Source organism: Odocoileus virginianus, chromosome 23 (genome assembly GCF_023699985.2).
Source record: "Odocoileus virginianus isolate 20LAN1187 ecotype Illinois chromosome 23, Ovbor_1.2, whole genome shotgun sequence".
Classification (NCBI taxonomy): domain Eukaryota; kingdom Metazoa; phylum Chordata; class Mammalia; order Artiodactyla; family Cervidae; genus Odocoileus; species Odocoileus virginianus.
In genome coordinates this window covers 18,145,984-18,169,858 of record NC_069696.1, presented here as the reverse complement: position 1 = coordinate 18,169,858, position 23,875 = coordinate 18,145,984, and the positions used below count along the sequence as shown (strand labels likewise).

General features: G+C 41.9%; 1 protein-coding gene and 1 pseudogene across 4 annotated transcripts in view; both read right to left on the bottom strand.

The window, feature by feature from the left end:
- The window catches only part of BORCS5 (BLOC-1 related complex subunit 5), a 96,130-nt gene extending 80,004 nt beyond the window's left edge, over positions 1–16,126 (bottom strand). Inside the window, exons 1-2 of one of the 4 annotated variants that reach the window (XM_020882712.2) lie at positions 16,036–16,126; positions 13,056–13,199 (exon numbers count right to left, since the gene is read on the bottom strand). In XM_020882712.2, coding sequence (XP_020738371.1) covers positions 13,056–13,199; position 16,036 — 145 coding nt within the window. In that variant the 5' untranslated portion in view covers positions 16,037–16,126. The other 3 variants (XM_020882711.2, XM_020882713.2, XM_070453642.1) reach the window with 3 other exon arrangements.
- Positions 16,127–21,103: 4,977 nt separating this feature from the next.
- Positions 21,104–21,295, bottom strand: LOC110130597 (translation machinery-associated protein 7-like; annotated as a pseudogene).
- Positions 21,296–23,875: the final 2,580 nt, after the last annotated feature.

Sequence of the window (23,875 nt, the reverse complement as noted above, 5' to 3'; positions counted from 1 at the left end):
ATTACCAATGAATTTAAAATTTAATGCACAAGTATTAAATGTGAGTCAGTTTTAATAATTGAATTCATCAAAAAATAGTAAAAAACCTAGTAACACTTTCCAAAATATCTTTTTGATAACCACATTAAAAAAAAAGATGTCTAAATCATTTAGTTGAATGATCTATTAGTTTTTGTGATTTCAAGTAGGACTCAAGGTCATAAACTTTGGCTCCTTGACTATAAGCAAGGTGAAAAGACAGCCCTCAGAATGGGAGAAAATAATAGCAACGAAGCAACAGACAAAGGATTAATCTCAAAAATATACAAGCAACTCCTGCAGCTCAATTCCAGAAAAATAAATGACCCAATCAAAAAATGGGCCAAAGAACTAAACAGCCATTTCTCCAAGGAAGACATACAGATGGCTAACAAACCCATGAAAAGATGCTCAACATCACTCATTATCAGAGAAATGCAAATCAAAACCACAATGAGGTACCATTACACGCCAGTCAGGATGGCTGCTATCCAAAAGTCTACAAGCAATAAATGCTGGAGAGGGTGTGGAGAATAGGGAACCCTCTTACACTGTTGATGGGAATGCAAACTAGTACAGCCGCTATGGAGAACAGTGTGGAGATTTCTTAAAAAACTGGAAATAGAACTGCCATATGACCCAGCAATCCCACTCCTGGGCATACACACCGAGGAAACCAGATCTGAAAGAGACACATGCACCCCAATGTTCATCGCAGCACTGTTTATAATTGCCAGGACATGGAAGCAACCTAGATGCCCATCAGCAGATGAGTGGATAAGGAAGCTGTGGTACATATACACCATGGAATATTACTCAGCCATTAAAAAGAATTCATTTGAATCAGTTCTAATGAGATGGATGAAACTGGAGCCCATTTTACAGAGTGAAGTAAGACAGAAAGATAAAGACCATTACAGTATACTAACACATATATATGGACTTTAGAAAGATGGTAACGATAACCCTATATGCAAAACAGAAAAAGAGACACAGATGTACAGAACAGACTTTTGGACTCTGTGGGAGAAGGCGAGGGTGGGATGTTTTGAGAGAACAGCATCGAAACATGTATATTATCAAGGGTGAAACAGATCACCAGCCCAGGTTGGATGCATGAGACAAGTGCTCGGGCCTGGTGCACTGGGAAGACCCAGAGGGATGGGGTGGGGAGGGAGGTGGGAGGGGGGATCAGGATGGGGAATACACGTAAATCCATGGCTGATTCATGTCAATGTATGGCAAAACCCACTACAATATTGTAAAGTAATTAGCATCCAACTAATAAAAATAAATGGAAAAAAAAAAAACCCTTTGGCTCCTTGTTTTCCAAAGTGGTGTTTATGAACCCATTTCAGAATCCCTAGCTCAACACACAGATGGTTGTCTTACATCTGAACCTCTTGAGTTTGGGGGCCCTACAATCAGCAATTTTTAAGAAGTTTCTCCAGGTGGTTTTATTATGCATAATAAAGTTTTGGAAATCATTACTATCAAGACCACAAATATAAATTCCTCTAAGGTGCTCTGATTCTAGTCAACCTTTTTTGCCTCTTTCAGACACACATCCTTAGGTTCTCTGATGGTTCCACCCTTTAGGTTCACTTTATTTACACCACTTACCATGTGGGTCACAATTGTCTGTTAACAATATATTGGGTTGATCCAAAAGTGCGTTCGTGATTTTCTGTAAGATGTAATGGCCCCAGCGAACTTTTTTGACCAATCCAATAGTTTCCCTCTATTGAGATTGATATACATACACTATTGATACTATGTATAAAATAGATAACTCATGGGAACCTACTGTATATCACAGGGAACTCTCCTCAGTGACCTGGTGACCTAAGTGGGAAGGAAATCCAAAAAAGTGAGGATATATGTATACGTATAGCTGATTCACTTTGCTGTGCAGTAGAAACAACATTGAAAAGCAACTATACTACAATATTTTTTAAGAGGACAATACATATATGTATCTTTAAAAAACTATACATATATGTAAATATATATTTCCCTCACTAAACCTGTGAGCTCTTCATGAGAAGGAGTTAATGTTTTTTGTTTTTGTGTCTCTAGCCCAACAATATCTGATGAATACCAAGAGCTTAATGAATTTGGTTAAATGAATAAGCAAACATATGAAGTATCACAGTTCTGAAAAAAAGCATGTGGCTTCCACTTGTGCTCAGAGTAAGGAAACTTAAGGAGTACCAATTCCAAATATGATTAATAATATCTAATAATATCTAAGTAATATCTAATAATCAGTTAAAATTTGGGGGCTGAGAGAAATCGAATTTTTTTGAAAATTCTGCCAATACCTTTTAAACTTTTACTTTCCTGAAAAATCATTTCAGTCTTAAATGCTGGAGTGTTTTAAAATAGAAGAATTTTTATACGTGATTTTTGGAAAAAATTGAAAATGACTAACAAAATTTTGTACTATTCAGCCTTAGACTTTTTCTAGGCTGTCACTTAGCAGAAACTACTGACAAAACTACAACCTTAAAAGGAAATATATACTGTACACCCATCTTCAGTGCCATATTCCAGGGGTAAAAGGCTGACTCAGGCAGGAACAGTTATTGCTTAGAAAGATACATCCTTCAATGTTGTTCAGTCGCTAAGTCGTGTCCGACTCTTTGTGCCCCCATGGACTGCAGCCTGCCAGGCCTCCCTGTCCTTCATCATCTCCCGAAGCCAAAGGATATATCCTTGGGTTCTAGCCATAGTAAAACAAACCATGTATATTTTGCTTCAAATCACAATATAACACAAATTAAAAGCTTAAAGAAACAGAACCGAATGAATAGTCAGTACATAAACTATCTAATAATTACTCCAGTAAATTAATTTACTTAAAATTAAAATCAGAATTTAACCCACAAACATTTGGGTAATCTGCATACATCGGCTAAGAACAGAAAATTCAAGCAGTATTTTTTTTTTTTTCAAGCAGTATGTTTGAGATGTAATTTTAGTCAAGAACTCTTCAGGCATCTTTTACTCCTCTTCAGTAAGTTAGCCAAAAAAGTTCATTCAGGAAAAATCTGCATGAACCTTCTGGCCAACCAATATTTACTTGAAAGATTTTAAATCCCCTTGTTGACCCTGTCTTCTCAAGGTGGCTACCTTCCATTCATTTCTGGAGGCCCAGCTAAAGTGTTACTTCCTCTGTGAAGCCTGCCCTAAATTCCCAGGTCAAATTAATGAGTCTCTCCTCCGTGCCTGCCTAGTCTGTTGGGTCCTGGCCAGTATTACACATACTATAACACTACGAGTTATTCACCTGTTGAAATAACTAACAAAACGACACGCTCTCAAAGGGCAGCAGCTGTGTCTTACACTCTTGGTACCTCCACTCTCTGGAGGACTACCAGAACCTGGACAGGAGTTTACCAGGATTTTCCAGAAATGAATGCCCAGTGTAGTCATCAAAAGCTGTGGGCAAGAAGGGCTTAAGTAAACTGAAGAAGTGGCAAGTGACAGAAAAACACAGATTAAAAAGCATCTTTGGGGGGGTGATTTCTGCTTCTGCCCGTAAAGGATTATCTGCTATTATGCCTTCCATAGACAGCTAGAAAACCAGAGAAAATACGCAAAACACTCTGCAGATACTGTGTAACAGGCGGTGCACTCCTGTGAGCCCTGCGAGAAGGGAGACAAGGGAGCTCTATCACTTCCCCAGCTTCCTGATGAAAGGCAGCTCGCAGGATGCAAACCAGGGAGCAGCAGCAGCCTCGGTGAGCTGAAGAGGGACAGGGCTTGCCAGGATGAAGGCGTCTAGCACTTACACAACAGAAGATGGGAGCGGAGGGCATTCCATAAGCACACTCTGGAAGAGTGCACAGTGCACCCCCAAACACTTGGCACTCGCCCATGAATTTATGGGCTGAAATTTCACAAAGATGGAGAAAGGCCCTGGACAGCAGTAAGCCAAACAATTTCTGAAACTCACATAGGGCTCAGAGTAGTTCATGTTCCCAGCAGCCAGAGTGGAAAGACGTCATAATACATGGGGCAGTGGGCAGCATGATCAGAAGGGTACTGCCTTAGGAGGGAGGCTCAATAAACCAGGCTAGGCTGCTCTAGATGAGCCTTTAGTTCAGTTCAGTTCAGTTGCGTCCGACTCTTTGTGACCCCATGAATCACAGCATGCCAGGCCTCCCTGTCCATCACCAACTCCTGGAGTTTACTCAAACTCATGTCGATCGAGTCGGTGATGCCATCAAGCCATCTCAGCCTCTGTCGTCCCCTTCTCCTCCTGCCCCTAATCCCTCCCAGCATCAGGGTCTTTTCCAATGAGATGAGCCTTAACCAAACTCAAAAGCAAGCCTAGAAAGAACCAAACTGATGACAACTTATGCCAAAACCAAGTCCAACAACCTTTAAAGGAATCAAACAAAATCGAGCACCTAAAAACAAGATTTATAATGTTTGGCATACAGTAAAAAATTTCTAGTCATGAAAAAAGTAGGAAAATGGGAAAATGTGACATGGAAAAGCTCATTCGTTTAGGAAAAAAGAAAGATCCAGAAATGATAGACTGACAAGAGTTAATACAAAAATATCTGATATGTTCAAAAAAGAGACAAATGAACATAAGCACGATAAAGAAATGGAAGACTTTTTTTAATAGGGAGAAGTAACATCGAAAGCTGAAAAACACAATTATCTGAAATAAAAAATACATTTCCCCTCATAGCTCAGTCGGTAAAGAATCTGCCTGCAATTATGCATGCGACCCAGGTTCGATTCCTGGGTAGGAATATCCCCTGGAGAAGGAAATGGCAATCCACTCCAGTATTCTTGCCTGGAGAATCCCCTGGGCAGAGGACCCTGGCAGGCTACAGTCTATGGGGTCGCAACAGTCAGACATGACTTAGCGACTAAACCACCACCACCACCACAGAAAATACATTGGATGGGATTAAGGGCAGCACAGACACAATAGGAAAAAAAAGACCACTGAACCTGGAAACATAGCAATAAAAACTATCCAAAGCAGGACAGAAAGAAAAACTAAAAAACCAAAAAAGTGCATCAGTGACCTGTGAGAAAACACCAAAACTAGTCAAACATAGAAACTGGGAGAGGCAAGAGCAGGAAAAATATTGAAGAAATAATGGCCAAAGTATTTGCTAAAAAGCTATAAACCTACAGAGACCATGTGGAGCCCGTAAGTATGAACTCATCCTTTTCAATAAATATCAGCTCAGTTCAGTCATTCAGTCGTGTCTGGCTCTGTGACCCCATGGACTGCAGCACACCAGGCTTCCCTGTCTATCACCAACTCCTGGAGCTTGCTCAAACTCATGTCCATCGAGTTGGTGATGCCATCCAACCATCTCATCCTCTGACGCCCCCTTCTCCTCTTGACTTCAATCTTCCCCAGCATCAGGGTCTTTTCATATGAGTCAACTCTTCGCATGAGGTGGCCAAAGTATTGGAAGTTTCAGCTTCAGCATCAGTGCTTCCAATGAACACCCAGGACTGATCTCCTTTAGGATGGACTGGTTTGATCTCCCTGCAGTCCAAGGGACTCTCAAGAGTCTTCTCCAACACCACAGTTCAAAAGCATCAATTTTTTGGCACTCAGCTTTCTCTATAATCCAACTCTCACATCCATACATGACTACTAGAAAAACGATAGCTTTGACTAGACAGACCTTTGTTGGCAAAGTAATGTCTCTGCTTTTTAATATGCTGTCTAGGTTTGTCATAGCTTTTCTTCCAAGGAGCAAGTGTCTTTTAATTTCATGGCTGCAGTCACCATCTGCAGTGATTTTGGAGCCCAAGAAAATACAGTCTGTCACTGTTTCCATTGTTTCCCCATTTATTTGCCATGAAGTGATGGGACCAGATGCCCTGATCTTAATTTTTTGAATGTTGAGTTTAAGCCAACTTTTTCATTCTCCTCTTTCAATATATATAAGTAAATATAAAAAGAAATACTGATGTTAATGTGTGAGTGTGTATATATACACGTGTGTATATTTCCTTGCTTAAACACTGAGAGGGTATGGAAGTGGTTTCTAAACACCCCTCTCCACTGAAAGAACAGCACTCCTAAAGAAACACTCAATTCTAGTGCTGGGGCCAGGGAAGAACAAAGTAACTCAGGAACATTATATTGTGCCAGAAATTAAAAATATGCTCAAAGAATACTGAAAGCACATGAAAAGGACACAGGAAGCTAAACTGACAGTATTTCAACTGGCCAAATTTGGAGCATTTTGAGATTGAAAATAAATAGTCATCCCTTGGTGTCCACGGAAGCACTGATTTCAGGACTCCCACAGTTACCAAGTCCCTGGATGCTCAAGTCGTTTATATAAAATGGTGTAATATTTGTACATAACCTACGCAACGCTCCTGTATACTTTAAAACATCTCTAGATTACTTATATTATCTAATACAATGCAAATACTATGGAAATTGATGCAAATGCTATGTAAGTAGTTGCTGGTGCTCAGAAAGATTCAAGTTTTGTTTTTTGGACCTTTCTGGAAATTTTTCCTGAATATTTTCAATCTGCCCTTGGGTGAATCTGTGGGTGCAAAACCCACAGATATGGAAGGCTGAATGTAATGACTGTAACAGATCATAACCCACTGAATATAATAGGAATTCACTGTTCCACACTGACTTAAATAAATGAATAAATACTGGGGAGAAGAGAAGGGTCTTCCTTACAGTAAAATGCAAACCAATGAATGTAGAAGGAATGATAAAGTCAGAAAACCACTATTTGGAAACCATCACTGTATAATTAATTCAAGCAAGAAATATCGATGGATATTATAACTGGTGAAAGAAATGGTCTTGAAAAACAAGATTACACAGTCTCACAACATCTCAAAAACACAGTCATAATAAAGAAAAAAAAGAAAAAACCTTATAACAACAATGGGCAAAACTGACATTCTTATATAAATAAAAACAGAAAGAATTTGCTTCCAGCTGACCTGCACTATAATAAATGCTACAAGAAGTTCTTCACAATAAGAACAAATTTCATCAATGGAAGCTTCTATCTATAGGAAGGAATTAAGAATTCCTGAAATGATAAGCACACGAGTAAATATTCTATATATAAATTTGCTTCTCTTAATTTCTTTAAAAGATATTATTTAAGGGTCTTTAATAAAAGGCACAGACACACCTTCTTAGAGACTTCACGGAAAGAAACAAGAACACATACAGGCACAGATTTACTGGAGTGAGGAACAAACAGAGGCTGCTCTCACAGATCTTCTCCATGGTTTAGAGTGACCGTTCTCCGGGTATGTCCCACTCTTCTGAGTAAGACTCACACTTCTCTGGTTAACGGCCACAGCCATGTTTAAAAGGTTAACTGAAGAGCTATCACACATACAATGTAACAGGTAATAAAGGAATGAATTATCAACATTTCAAAGATAGTACCTGGGGGGAAACTATCCTCTTAGGATCAACCATGGGTCTGGAGGTCACCGTTAAGCCATTCAGAGAAGACTGGCTCTGGGTAAGACTCACCCCTGGTTCTCCTCTTTGTCACTCCACTTTCCAAAGTGGAGGTAAGGCCTGGCAGGTGGCAGTGGCAGGCCTCTGATGAATGCCAGGGCCAACTTCCTTTATTATTTTATTTGTCTGGCCAACAGGTGGGTGAGTGAGAAACACATGAATAAACTGGCCATTTGACATCCAGCTCCCTCGTGTTCTTCACATCAACCTTTTTCAACGATTCAGGCTTCTCCCACCCACCGTCCTCCACTTAAACTTCAAGCACTCTCTCTCAACATTGCACACAATTTCAGAACCTTCACTGCTGTTTTGCAAGATTTTGCTCCACCAAGGAAAGCCTCAGGCTCTTTTTAATTGTCAAAACCTCCTTTGTGTATATCATCTTCTTAACAACCAAGCACAGAACTCCCAACAGATCAGCTTAGTACCACTGAAGCTTTTACACTATTTATGTTGGTAATAAGACAGTCCCCTTCCTAGGCAACAAGACAATATTATGTTTGTATCCAAGGTCAGTTGTAAACAACATCAAATGTGTACACACCACTATGTCCTCACTCTCATGCGCATTTATTTATCACCAGGAGTGAATAGTCTTATAACTTATAACAAAACATCAATATTGCATTTCTCTTGTATTTCATTTCTGTAGAATGACATAAAAAACAGTGAGATTCATTAAAAAATATAAGTGGTTGAATTTTAAGTAAGAAATCTTCTGGGAATCTAATTTGCATCAAATCTACATTTTGCTTTTGTGCTGTCACAGTCATTTGTTACTACTCTCTAATTTTTTAATTTCTCCTTTTCTCTTACGTGTGTTACATTTCAAGATTAGTTGCTACTTCAGAGACTTCCAGGAAAGAAAGGAAATTCTTTTAGGCTTAAAAGAGGAACCTTGCTAATGTAATGTTACTTGGCATTCATGTGGAACATAAATTATACCCTGCGATGTTTACCCAAAAGGGTTAAGACCAAAGAAAGAATCTGCCTGCTTATAAGAAAAAAAAAAAAAAACAAACAAGAAAAAAACGCACACATTTCCTCAGTCAGAGAATCGCCCCAAACTCGCCCAGGCACAGCCTCCGCAGATCACCCACCATCATCAGCAGCATATCAGATGACATTATGGAACAATAGTGAACTCTGCAGGGCTTGAATATATTGTTTTGAAAGAATACACTGTCATTAACTTGAATAAAGCTTTCTGAAATCAAACCTGTGGGTACAGCCCTCACTGTGTGGCCCTTTTACTACTTTGAGAAACAGCCTCATCCCAAAAGCAGCAGAGGAGGAAAAAAAGAGATTAGGAATAAAGGCAACAGTGATGAGTCACCCCTGCCCAGTCCTGCAGGCAGATGCAGGGCTTTACACCAGGCGGAACAGCATCAGAGCAGAAGGCTCAGGACTTCCCTCCCTGGCGGTCCAGTGTTTAGGAAACCACCTCCCAATGCACGGGACGTGGGTTCCATCCCCGGTCGGGGAACTAAGATCCCACATGCCATGGGCCAACTAAGCCTGCACACCGCAACTAAGACTCGACACAGCCAGAAATAATAAGTAAATAATTAAAACAAAAAAAAGGCAGGAGGTTCTGTAAGGAACAAGGCACCTGAAAATCCAAACCAGCTGACGGCCATCACCCTATTTCCCTTTACAGTCTCGTGATTTTTACCACGGGTTTCCCAAGAGTTGGAAACTGAGTTTTGTATTTTTTTTTAAGAAGTATAACTAACTTCTAATACTATATTTGTTTCAGGTGTACAACAATGATTTGATATTTTTATACCTTACAAAAAGATGACCATGATTAAAAAAAAAAAGATGAGCATGATAAATCTAGGTACCATCTATCAACAGAGTTATTACAGTATTACCAATTATATTCCTGACGCTGTACTTTACACCCTGGGACCTGTCTATTTTATAATTGCAAGTCTGTACCTCTCAACCTCCCCCACAACTCCCCTCCCCTCTGGCAACCACCAATGCATTCTCTGCATCTCTGAGTCTGAAACTGAGTCTTATTCCATGCACAAAATAGTTAAAACTCGATATCCAGATGCCAACTTGGGATGGCAGTTCTCTAGGCCATGAACTGAAGCTCTCTAAATGCCAATGTTTAATCTAGAACGTGGAGAGAACAAAGGACATCCCTGGCGGTCAGGTGGTTAGGATGCTGCACCCCCAGTGCAGGGGGCCCAGGGTTCAGTTTCCGGTCAGGGAACTAGATCCCACATATCGCCGAGGAAAATTCTGGATGCTGCAACTAAGACCCATTGCAGCAAAAGAAAGGAAGGAAGGAAAGATAGAAAAGAAGGGGAGGAGGGGAAGGGGGAAGTGAGGAAGGAAAGAAGGGAGGAAGTGGGGAACACAAAACAGGCCACACACAGTGTGGGAGGTAAGGATTAGCTACAACTACTGTTAATACCATGACTATGCTTACTATTTCCACCCAACTGTCCCCCTGGCCTACCTTTCTAATCACCTTCCAAGACGTTTCTTCTTCACGAGTGAAGCGCGAGCGGTAACGTAAGTGTTCACTGGCTTTTTTCGTTTCCCTGCAGTCTGGCCACTGCCTCTTGTTGCTGTTTGTTTTCACATCACACTCAGCAATCTCATAAAGTGACTTTTCTACCTTCAGTAGCCAAACCCCAAGATTCCTCTTAACTACAAGCTACTTATGGCGAGCTTTCCTCTCTCCGGCACCTGTTCTCAATGATCTAAATAACCACGGTTCAAAGAGGTGAAGAACAAAGCCAGGGCAACATAGCCAGTTGGTAGCCAAGTCCCGATTAAAATCCAGGTTATGGAAGCCTTGTGAACTGTTGGTGAGAATATAATTTGGTGCAGCCACTATGGGAAAACAGTACGGAGGTTCCTTAAAAAACTAAAAATAGTGCTACCATACGATCCAGCAATCCCACTCCTGTGCATGTATTCATAAAAAACAATAACATTAAGTTGAAAATATACATGCACCCAATGTTCACAGCAGCATGATTTACAAGTAACAAGACATAGAAACAACCAAGTGCTCATCAACAGATTACTGGATTAAGATGTGGTGATGTATCTACAGTGGAATATTAGCCTTAGAAAACAATGAAATGCTGCCATTTGCAGCAACGTGGATGGACCTGGAGAATATTATGCTTCATGACAGAAGTCAGACAGAGAAAAGACAAATACTATACGATATTATGCATATGCAGAATCTAAAAAAGAATAAAAATAAATGTCTATGCAAAACACAAGCAGACTTACAGATGTAGAAAAAAAACAACTTGTAGTTACTAAAGAGGAGACAAAGGGGGGAGGGACAAATTAGAGGTATGAAATTAACACGTGCAAACTATTATACATAAAATAGATAAGCCACATGGATACACGGTATAGCACAGGAAATTATGCCCATTATATTGAAATAACCTATAATGGAACATAATCTACAAAATACTGAATGATTATGCAGTACACCTGAAACTAACAGACTACTGCAAATCAACTACACTTGGATCAAAAATAATAAAATCCAGGGCGCAATGCAACCACGTCCAGCTGTTCTGCATTAACTGCAGTGCACTAACTATTCACTCCCAGGGTTCCCAGAGACGATTTTAAATCTGAGGTTAACTTGCCTTGACACCAAACCTTCTTGTAGATGCTTCTCCTACTAGTCAACTTATCATAAAGTATGAGTTAGTTCAAATGCTCAAAGAAGAAACAGTAATTCCAGAAAAATATTAAATATATCTCAAAGTTGGGGGGGCGGTTTTAAGTTTTTTGTTTGCTTTCAGAATTTCCTTAAAGGGGGACGGGGGCTTTCCTTGTGGCTCAGACATTAAAAGAATCTGCCTGCAATGCAGGAGACCCAGGTTCGATCCCTGGGTTTGGAAGATCCCCCTGGAGAAGGGAATGGCTCCCCACTTCAGTATTCTTGCCTGGAGAATCCCATGGACAGAGGAGCCTGGTGGGCTACAGTGCAATGAGTCACAGAGAATCAGATGCAACTGCGTGAGGAACACTTTCACTTCTTAAAGTGGGGACAAAAATAGATCACACCGGCCTCAACCAGTTCTATAAACGTAAGATGTTTTCTATATTATACTACACCAGGTTAAGTAAACCAGGGTAGGTCAACTAAATCATTTATAGTTCCTCATTTTTTGTGAGGAGAGGAAGACAGAAAGACTTTGGGAGGAGAAACGGCATAGTTAACAGGAAGAAGAGGCATGATCAGGGTGACTGTGAGCAGCACTACTTGCAACTCCAGAAGCGATCAAGGACAGAACACAAGCGTCCACCTCTAAGTTTCTAAAGATAAAGGTGTATCTTTTAAATCTGATTGCACAAGGATATATGAAGATGGAAAATTCATTAATGCTGGCTTCTTTGGAGAATCACATACTCCTTAAAACAACAGAAACTAATGAGAAGATGGGTAACAGGATACAACGTGCTGTTTTGTGTAAGAACCAGACGAGTTTACTGAAGTCTAACAATGCGGCCTGTGGGGAAAGACTGAAAGCTTGTATTTCCTCATCTGTAAAGCAGATGAAGCACTGGGAAGAATGAGATGGTACATGGATCATTTATAAAGCACCATTTGGGTTTATTTTTGTTTTTAAAGAATAGCGTGAAATAGTGTAACTAGTAGATTTGACATCAGTGATACAGGTTGAAGTTGAACCTCTATCTGCTAGTTGTCTCATCAGGCACAAATCATTCAAACATGTGTAATGATGTAAGAACTAAAGAGTTAATATATATGTTGTGTAGGGGAAGGAAACTTTTAATATAAATAGTTCTATAAATGTAAGATGTTTTCTATTATATTGGACCAGGTTAAGGAAATCAGGGAAGGTTGACTGGATCATTTAGAGTTCCTCATTTTTTGTGTGGAGAGGAAGACAGAAAGAGTGATTCTTACAGCAAAAACCCCATTCAGTTAAGAGAAAATCACTGGTCTTTGGGACACCCACATATACTTTGTAAGTGTGCTAGTTGCTCAGTCGTATCTGACTCTTTGTGACCCATGGACTCTAGTCAACCAGGCTCCTCTGTCCGTGGAATTCTCCAGGCAAGAATTCTGGAGTGGGTTGCCATGCCCTTCTCCAAGGGGTCTTCCCAGTCCAGGGATTGAACTCAAGTCTCCCACACTGCAGGCAGATTCTTTACCATCTGAGCCACCATGTAAGCCCAGAGTGACCTACAGATATCAATGAAGTATAATTGTTCTATTGTGTCAGTTAGGATCTCTGTTACCTTACTGACTTTCTGTCTGGAAGGTCTGTCCCCTGATGTCAGTGGGGGACTTACTATATTCAATATCCTGTAATAACCTATAATGGAAAAGAATCTGAAAAAGAATATACTCACACACAAACACAACTGGATCACTTTGCAGTATACATGAAATCTTGTAAATCAACTATATCAAACACAATCAAACAAATCAATCAATCAAACACAATCTTGTAAATCAACTATAAGTCAGTAATTTTTCTTTAATGCAAACCCTTACCTTTCAAGAGTGGCTGGAAGGTTGGAATCTCTTGCAACTTGATGACATCAGGATCGTTGCTGACGTTCCTTGAGGCCTGGGAGCCTTGAGCTACAACCACAATATCGTCCATCTTGGCTCTATGCTTAGCTGGAGAAGGGGTCACTGAAAATAAAGTTACATCACTCAGGAGTTGCATGTTATTTAGCCACCTCTGTCTCAACAAGGCTGTTTTCACTGTAGTCATTAAAAAGGACATTCTTACACACACAAAAATGCTAACCATACTTAACCTGTGGTGGGAGCTGCGATAGCAGAGATGAATTACAGAGGACCTCTGTTTTCTATGGTATTAAAAAATCCTCAAACTTTACAGGGACATATGCCATCTATTGGAGAAGGAAATGGCAACCCAGTCCAGTATTCTTGCCTGGAGAATTCTATGGACCAAAGAGCCTAGTGGGCTACAGGTCCATGGGGTCACAAGGAGCCGGACATGAATAAGCAACTAACACACACGTGCCAACTATAAAAGTGCTTTTGTAACTAAAAGTTTATTCAACACACAAGCAGGTTGTTTTTAATTTTTGTTTCTTTGATCCTCCTTATGTTTGTCCCTATTTCCCAATGAGAAAATAAGGGTACAAAATTTAGCTGTGACTTACTCAAGGTCAACAGTGCTAGAGACAGAGTTAAGAAGGGAATGGGAGGTAAATGGATTACTAGTATACATAGCCCCCATCCCTGCCATGCTGGGGTTGCAAAGCTGTAGCCACCCTACCACAGTAAGCCTGATATGTTGAATAGATCCTAGTTACAGCAAAAAAACAAACCCTGATTCTCAACCCTGGATGACCACACCAGTTCCCTCACCCCTTAAAGTCACAGGGCAGAAAGAACCAGTGGGACAACAGTAGGCTGAGCCAAAATTAAGAAATTTGAAGGACTGCTAAAGAGGCAGATCAATTTCAGGTTTCTAGGCAAATGTAATCCATTTAGAAGGAAGTGATTTAAGGACACCCCAGACCAAGACATCCTGCGTTCCCAAACATCTTCTGGTTGGGGTAAGAATGAATCTTTATTGTTTTACACTCTAGAAAGTAGTATTTGCAGGCTTACCATAATCATGACTCAAAGGTTGATCCAAACATGCCATAGAACCATCCTGCCTCCTGCAGGATAAAGTCTGTGGAGGCTTGGCCTTCACTCTTAGAATCTCAGCTGCTTTCACTGCTCTTCAAGAAATCTCTCTTAGCCTCTTTTGGTAATTTACCTAATGTTTTTACAAACCTCAAGTCAGAAATCTTTCCTGGGACAAAGTGATTCCTCCATCCCCAGACTCCAGAGGAAAACAGACTTCACTCGATTCTAGGTAGCCTCTACTACTTGTCTGTAAAATGTGGCTACTAAGAGGATTAAACATGAACACATGTGACACACTTAGCCTATACTATTCGGCAGTATTAGATAGTATGAGCTGGTACTGGTCAGAGCCCATGCTGCTGGTTAGAAGGCGAACAAGCCTATTAAAAAGATGACACACTTCTTGCAAAATATGATTCTGGCCTGACACAGAATCATAAAGGGTAACAATTATTACCGTATTTGTTATACTGCATTCTGGATCTTCCAAAGATATAAAAATGTAGCCGTAGATACTGCTCACAGTTAAAAGCTATCTCAATCTAGCTCCCAGAATGGTCTGAACTAGCCTTGAAGGTCACATTTCAGTGTGGAATACCTCTAGCTCTGTTAACTTCTATATTTCTGAATTACAAGTCCTACCAAGGTCAGAGCAGGCCCCAGATATAAGCCAGTTTCGATTAACCACTCCAGAGCTTATTATCCAGGGCAGCCCCAGTGGTCCTAGGGTTTGGTGTGTAACAAATAAAAAATAAAGGCGAAAACGATCCTCAATTAAGCATCAGCTCTCTTATTAATTGAGCGCTCACTACATTACAGGAACGAAATCCCTCCCATTTCTACACTGAACTCGAAGAGAAATCTAAAAAAATATGGACGGGGAAAGAGTAGGGCAAAACATCAGAACTTGCCTTCATGACCAACTTCTATATGAGAAAGGGAGCCGAGACACCATTCGATGGGAAGATGCAGTTTCTCGACATGTTCGTACGCAAGGGTTCAAAGCGACGTACACCTGTCACACGCCCCTTCTGAAAAGGAATTTCTAAGACCCACTTTTAAGGAGGAATCTGTTCTTTGAGATTGTATGACCTGTCCACTGTACGACCGCAATCTCACCTCGACAGTCATGAATACTAAAGCCAAATATTAATTAGATCGTCTTTCAAGGAGTAAGCTGCAGCTGAGACAAATAGCTGTTTTGAACATCAAAAATGGGCTTGGGCGCCCACGTTGACTTAGCTTGCAATCACAGCACTGGGTTCCATCAGAGAAATTAAGGCTAGGACAGATAATGGCTCTTTTTTTTTTTTTTTTTTTTGCTTTTTTAAGAAAAAAAGTACCGCGAGAGCTTTCTGTGCGTTCCCGTCCGCCGGTCCCGGTTCCCAGCACGCTGGGAAGGCAGCACGCTGGGAAGGCAGCCCGCCCGGCAAGCAGGCAGGGCTAGCTGGAGGAGGGTGGAAGTAGTTAGGTCACCGACCTGAGGAGTTCAGATCGTTGGGTCGGCTCTCGGCCTCGGAGCTCTGCTCACTGCCCATGGTGCCGGCAGCGGTGGCAGCGGAGGAACGATGGAACGGGCGGCGACCGCTCAGGCGGAGGGGCGACAGAGCAGGGACCGGGGGACCAAGATGCGGAGGCTACACCGGCTGCGATGTGGGGATAGCGCGCCCAGCCCACGCGTGGGCGCGGACGGTGGGGACGGAGAGGCCCTATTTGGGGAAAGGCTTGCCGGGAGGAGCCGCGGGAATGCACGCCGCTCGCCCGCCCGCCTTCTTTGGGGAAACCAAAGGCAAGGAGGCGGGTGAACGCCTGGAACCAGCCACGCCTGCAACCAGCGGGCGGCGCCGCAATCACTCACTCGCTCCAGGGGCCGCAGGTTCGTTCCTTCCGCGACGCGGATTGGCAGCGACGGCTGCGATCGGCGGTCAGTTCCGGGTTAGAGTGCCCCACCCCCTGCCCGAGGGGGCAGGACAGCGGGCGCAGCCTTAAAGGGCCAGATCGCCTCAAAAGCAGAGCCGCTCCTAAGATTGAGTCGGTTCCTATGGTAGTGATGCGATTCACCTTTAGGCATCATCTACACGCTAGGCACGTTACCTCTATAGTTAGAAATTTACTAATAGGTTTTTGAGGGGTTTGTTTTTGCCTGTGTTTGGGTTTGCTTTTTTTTAAAAAAATGTATTCTCTTTTTCATTTTTAAAAATGAGATTTGTTTATGTTTATTTTTGGTTGTACTGGATCTTCCTTGCTGCGGAGGGCTTTCTCCAGTTGCGTGGTACAGCTGCTACTCTTTACTTAGGTGCCTGAGCTTCTCATTGCGGTGGCTTCTCTTGTTGTACAGCTGAAGCCCTAAATCACTGGTTCAGTAGTTGTGGTGCATGGGCTCAGTTGTCCTACAACATGCAGGATCTTCCCAGACCAGGGATTGAACCCCTGTCCCCTCTCATTGACTGGCAGATTCTTTACCACTAAACCACTGTGCTATGCTTAGTTACTCAGTCCTGGTCGACTCTTTGCGACCCCATGGACTGTAACACACCAGGCTTCTCTTTCCATGGGGAATCTCCAAGCAAGAATACTGGAATGGGTTGCCATGCCCTCCTCCAGGGGATCTTCCCAACCCATTGATCCAGCCTAGGTTTCCTGCATTGCAGGCGGATTCTTTACCATCAAAAGGGAAGCCCTTTTGATATTTTAAAAAATTGAGATGTAATTGGCATATAACATTATATTAGTTTCAGATGTACAACAGTATGACTTGATATTTGCATATGTATGCTGCAAAATTTTAAATCCTCTTTTACAGATGGAAAAAGGGAGGTGCTGGATAGACTTAGGTTTGAAATCCACAACATCAAACACAAAGTTCTTATTGTAGTTCCAAAAGCTGGGAGTTTGGCCAGTGGCAACCATACAAAAAAACCATACTAGATGGTGTAGGAAGGAGCTGGAAATGAGAGAAGAATGAATAGAAAATGCTGATTCTTGTGTTAGGGTGTTTGTGCATCTTCAAAAGAAAGTGGATGCCCCAAGTCTACTTTCTGGGAACCTTGACAGTTACCCACAGGCATTCTGAAAGTAGAAAAGGCAAGAGGGAAGTAGAGATAATGTGTAACAGAGACAGGTCAAGGATGTCAAGGTAGTAATGCTTTCCCATTCAGGAGTTGGGTGGCTATGGCATTTTCAGAACTTTAGAGCTCATGTTGTTTCACAAAATTTTCAGCTAATGCCCTGAGTTTTCAAATAAACTATGATTTCATAATATATATATATAATATATATATATATATTTACAAATTGAGTCAAAATGTTATTTTTTTAATTTTTAAAAAGTTTTTATTTTATATTGGTGTATAAGCCAATTGGGCTTCCCAGGTGGCGCAAATGGTAAAGAAGCCGCCTGCCAATGCAGAAGACATAAAAACTGCGGGTTTGATCCCTGGGTTGGGAAGATCCCCTGAAGGAGGGGCATGGCAACCCACTCCAGTATTCTTGCCTGGAGAATCCCATGGACAGAGATGCCTGGTGGGCCATAGTTCATAGGGTTGCAAAGACTCGGACACAAGTGAAATGACTTAGCATTCATAAGCTGATTAACAATGTTTGTAATAGTTTCAGATGGGGAAAAGGGGAAGGCGTGTATAGGCTAAACACAGGATTTGGGGGGCAGTGAAAATACTCTGTATGAAAACTGTAATGGTGGATACATATCATTATGTATTTGTCCAAGCCTACAGAATGTACAACACTAGGAATGAACCTAGGTCAACTAGAGACTTGGAAGGATTTTGGTGGGTGAGTATAGTTTCATTGTATGCACATGTGTGAGCTCCATTGCACGGTTGTGTCTGACTCTTTGCAGCCCCATGGACCATAGTTCGCCAGGCTTCTCTGTCTATGGGATTTTTCAGGCAAGAATACTGGAGTGGGTTGCCATTTCCTACTCCAGGGGATCTTCTCAACCCAGGGATCGAACCTGTGTCTCTTGCATCTCCTGCATTGGCAAGTGGATTCTTTACAGAGCCACCCGGGAAACCTGTGTAACAAATATACCTCTCTTCTGCAGGATGTTGGTAATAGAGCAGGCTATGCACAGATCGGGGCGGGGCCCATGGGAAATCTCTGTACCTTCTTCTCAATTTTGCTGTGAACCTGAAGGTGCTCTCTTCATACTGTTCACAGTGTTCTTATTTTCTTGGGCTCCAAAATCACTGCAGATGGTGACTGCAGCCATGAAATTAAAAGATGCTTGCTGCTTGTAAGAAAAGCTATGACAAACTTCTACAGCATATTAAAAAGCAGAGACATTACTTTGCTGACAAATGTCCATATAGTCAAAGCTATGGTTTTCCAGTAGTCATATATGGATATGAGAGTTGGAACATAAAGAAGGCTGAGCACCAAAGAACTGATTCTTTTGAACTGTGGTGTTGGAGAAGACTCTTGAGAGTCCCTTGGACTGCAAGGAGATCAAACCAGTCAATCCTAAAGGAAATTAATCCTGAATATTCATTGGAAGGACTGATGCTGAAGCTGAAGCTCTAATACTTTGGCCACCTGATGCAGAGAGCCGACTCATTGGAATAGACTCTGATGCTGGAAAAGATTGAGGGCAGAAGGAGAAGAGAAGAGAAGAAGGACAGAGGTGGTTGGATGGCATCACTGACTCAATGGACATGAGTTTGAGCAAGCTCCAGGAGATGGTGAAGGACAGGGAAGCCTGGCATGCTGCAGTCCATGGGGTCACAAAGAGTCCAACATGAGTAAGCAACCAAACAACAAGGGTGCTCTTAAAAAACAAAGTCAACAATTTTTGAACTTATGCACCTCCTCCCAGAAATACAGATTAGACGTCCCCCTCATGAGCTTCCTTAGCTAGCTTTTTCTAATATATCATGTAGTCTTTACACAATCACTAATTTACCTGTGTTTCTCCCCACTGAACTATAACTGAACTATAAGGATGTATTTCTCCCCACTAAACTATGACTGAAATACAAGGATCTTGAAGGCAGGTGTGTAGCCCAGCAGGACCCACTGGGGCTTTCCCAGGACAGGCCCCTCCTCGACATCCTCTGTGGTAGTTCAGGCATATTTCATGAGGTTTTCAGATGCTAAAAACCACCGCCAACTTCTTCCAAATGGAAGAAATTAACTACTTGATGATAGTAAGCAAATAGCTCTTAATCCTTTTGGCCTTAAGTATTGATAATGTTACCTCACCATCAACCAATCAGAGAAATATGCCCAAATGATCACACACCCTGGGACCCTCCGTCACCTGGCCTTTAAAAATGCTTTGCTGAAATCCTTTGGGGAATTAGGGAATTTGGGGGGGTGGGGCACAAGCCACCTGTTTTCCTAGCATGGCCCTGCCGTACACCTTTCTCTGCTCCACACTCCAAACTCTGACATTTTGTTTTGTTTGATCTCACTGTGCGTTGGGCACATGAACGTGTGTTTGTTAACAGTGTCTTATTGGTCTTTAATTTCCCAGTGCAGGTGCTTAATGTATATTTTCTGACTAAAGTACCTTAAAAAAAATCTGCCTCTACATAAATGGAGAGGTACTGTATTGGCAGAAGAGGATTAAGACTCTCTTCATATACAGTGGCATATTGTATATGTGCGTCAGTCGCTCAGTCGTGTCCAGCTCTTTGTGACCCCATGGACTCTCGCCAGGCTTCTCTGTCGATGGAATTCTCCAGACCAGAATACTGGAGAGGGTTGCCATTCTCTTCTCTGGGGGATCTTCCGAATCCAAGGATCGAACCTGGGTCTCCTGCATTGCAGGCAGATTCTTTACCATATGAGCCACCAGGAAGCCATTACTCAGCCATAAAAAGGAACAAAACTGTTCCTTATAGAGACCTAGATGGCCCTAGAGACTGTCATACAGAGTGAAGTAAGTCAGAAAGAGAAAAACATCATATGTTATTGCATATATATGAAATCTAGGAAAATAGTATGGTGGTTTAGTTGCTAAGTTGTGTCCAACCCTTGCGAAGCCATGGACTGTAGCCCGTCAGGCTTCTCTGTCCATGGGATTCTCCAGGCAAAAATACTGGAGTGGCCATTTCCTTCTCCAGGGGCTTCCTGACCCGGGAATCAAACTCAGTTCTCCTGATCTCATTTACAGGGCAGGAATAGACACAGACATGGAGAACAAATGTATGGACACCAAGGCTGGAGGAAAGGGTGGGATAAACTGGGAGATGGGGGTTGACACATTTAAACTATTGTGTGTGTGTCTGTTGCTCAGTCATGTCTGACTCTTTGTGACCCCATGGACTGTAGCTCTCCAGGCTCCTCTGTCCATGGATTTCTCTAGGCAAGAATTCTGAAGTGGGTTGCCATTCCCTTGTCCACACTGTTGATGCTATGTATTAAATAGATAACTAACGAGAACCTACTATATAGCTCAGGGAACACTACTCATGCTCTGTGATGAGTGAATGGGAAGGAAATCCAAATCCAAGGGGATATATGTGTACACATAACGGACTCACTTTGCTATGCAGTAGAAACTAACACAGCATTGTAAATCAACCGTACTCTAATAAAAATTATTTTCAAAACAAGAATCTTTTCAGCAATGAGGTGGCATTTCTAATTTTAAACTCCTGGTCTGTATCAATAGAAAATTTGTCTTTAATCATTGTTTTCATCAATATCTTCTGTTCACTGTCATAACTGAAAAATCACTTAACAATAACCATTCATAGTATCCAAGCCTTGAATCTGAAGTTTCTTTCTTTCTTTCTTTCTTTTCTTTTTTTTTACAAAAGTTTATTCTTAAATGTACAATAGGTTCCAAAGGCAACACGTCATTCTAGCTATAGGTGGCAACAGATATTATGGCAGGGGATCCAGGTGATTCAACAGGAATGGAACTAAAGGTCATCATTGCCTCGGGCATAAGGAACAGCTTACTTTTTGCCAGATTTCTTAATTCCACTGGTGGCCAGGGGGCCTTTCCCCTTGGCCTTTGCTTTTAACTTCTAAAGTTACTTCTGCTCCTCCTTCTGCTTCTGCTTGAATGCCTTATCTTCCTCATCCATCTCCTTGGTTTGCTTCTTGGGCTGCTTCAGGGACTTCTTGCCACCTTCGTGGCCCAACATGGTGCCTGCCGCCCCTTCCCCGAATCTGAAGTTTCTAAGTGGGGAAAGATCTACTTAGCTCCTAGAGTGAAAGGAGAGTCCAAGAGTGTGACCTCGCTATGTACCGGACCCACATGTATATCATCTATGGAGATAAAACTTCCTAAGCGCATCAGTCACTGATTGCAATAGGAAAATTGCTCCAATGGTAATTCACTCTGGAGTTTCCTTTGGTAACCTTTCAAAACAAATATTTGCAATGTTATTGAAATTCAAGAGCAGGTCATCCTTTGGATACAACCAGTTCAGTTTGTTTCACACAACGGGCCATTGTTCACAGGCATCTCTAGCACCACATGCCTCCAGTAGCTATTGGTTAAAACTAGAGCTGTGGTTCTTAGGCCTAGAATAACAATCTACAGCTGCATGGTGCCTTAGGATTGAAAGCTCTTTCATATTGACCAAAGTAGAGATACTGTGAAAGGTTAGAACCTCAGCAAGTTAAGTGTCAAAGGTTTAGTAACTTTGCACTTGTTCTCCTGTATATGGGGGTGGGTGGAGCAAGCATTGCTTTATAAACACACTTATAAAACCTATAACCTAGTCTTTCTTTTCCACTCATGCAATCAACAAATATATTTTCATTAAATATTTATTATTATGTGTACGTGCAGGCTCAGTCATTCAGTCATGTTTGGCTCTTTGCAAAACCCATGGACTATAGCCCTGTAGCCAGGCTCCTCTGTCCATGGGATTCTCCAGGCAAGAATACTGGAGTGGGTTGCCGTTTCCTTCTCCAGAGGATCTTTCCCGCCAAGGGATCGAACTAGAGTCTCTTGTGCCTCCTGCATTGGCAGGCAGATTCTTTACCACTGTACCACCTGGGACACCCTCATTATGTACCAGGTACTATGCTAAATATTAGGGGTGACATTTTAATAATAGACACCATTGTTTTCAATAATAGATACTGTGTGGATCACAACTAACTGGAAAACTCTTAAAGAGATGGGAATACCAGACCACCTTACCTATCTCCTGAGAAACCTGAATGCGGGTCAAGCAGCAATAGTTAGACCCTTACAAGGAACAACTGACTGGTTCAAAATTGGGAAAGGAGTATGACAAGGCTGTATATTGCCACTCTGTTTATTTAACTTATATGTAGAGTACATTATGCAAAATGTGGATGAATCAAACTGGAATCAAGATTGCTGTGAGAAATATCAACAGCCTCAGATATGCAGATGATACCACTCTAATGGCAAAAAGGGAGGAAGAACTAAAAAACCTCTTGATGAGGGTGAAAGAGAAGAGTGAAAAGCTGGCCAAAAACTAAGATCTTGGCATCTGGTCCTATCACTTCATGGCAAATAGAAGGAGAAAATGTAGAAGTAATGACGGATTTTGTTTTCTTGGGCTCCAAAATCACTGCAGATGGTGACTGTAGCCATGAAATTAAAAGACACTTGCTCCTTGGAAGGAAAGCTATGACAAACCTAGACAGCATATTAAAAAGCAAAGACATCACTTTGCCAACAAAGGTCCGTATAGTCAAAACTATGTTTTTTTCAGTAGTCATGAGTTGGAGTATAAGAAAGGCTGAGCACTGAAGAATTGATGCTTTCAAATTGTAGTGCTGGAGAAGATTCTTGAGAGTCCCTTGGACTGCAAGGATATCAAGCAGGTCAATCCTACAGGAAATTAGTCCTGAAGATTCATTGGAAGGACAGATGCTGAAGCTGAAGCTCCAATGCTTTGGCCACCTGATTCGAAAAGCTGACTCGTTGGAATAGAACCTGATGCTGGGAAAGATTGAAGGCAGGAGGAGAAGAGGGCGGGTGACAGAGGACTAGATGGTTGGATGACATCACTGACTCAATGGACATGAGTTTGAGCAAACCTGGGGAGATAGTGAAGGACAATAAACCCTGGTGTGCTGCAGTTCATGGGGTCACAAAGAGTCAGATATGACTTAGCAAGTGAAAAACAACCGTTGTTTTCATCATTATTATTCATACCTATAAACAATAAATCCTGCTGAATCCCAATGCCTTCCTGGAGTCTTGATTTGCACATTAGCTCAAGTATTGCCAACCTAATGAAGAACTCTCCACGCTTTGAACGATTGAATAGGATTCTCTTAACTATGCCTCATATAGAAGGCACTGCAGACTCTTGAATGTGAAGAACGTTTGATCAGAGGTTGCCTCTGGGGAGGAGAACTAGATTGGGACACAGGGTGAGAGGCAGGGTGTTCACTCTACAGGTGTATCTGAGTTCAGCCCAGTTCAGTATCAGATCACCAAACTAGGCCGATATCTCAATAAAGTCACACAATGGTTTTTTTTTTTTGGTTTCCCAGTGCCTATAAAAGTTATGTTTGGGGAAGCCCAGGTGGCTCAGCGGTAAAGAATCTGCCTGCCAATGCATGTGATGAGAGTTCGTCTCTGCGTGGGGGAAGATTCCTTGGAGAAGGAAATGGCAACCCACTCCAGTATTCTTGCCTGGAGAATCGCAGGGACAGAGGAGCCTGGTGGGCTACAGTCCACGGGATCGCAAAGAGTTTGACACAACTTAGCAACCAAATAGCAGAAGCAG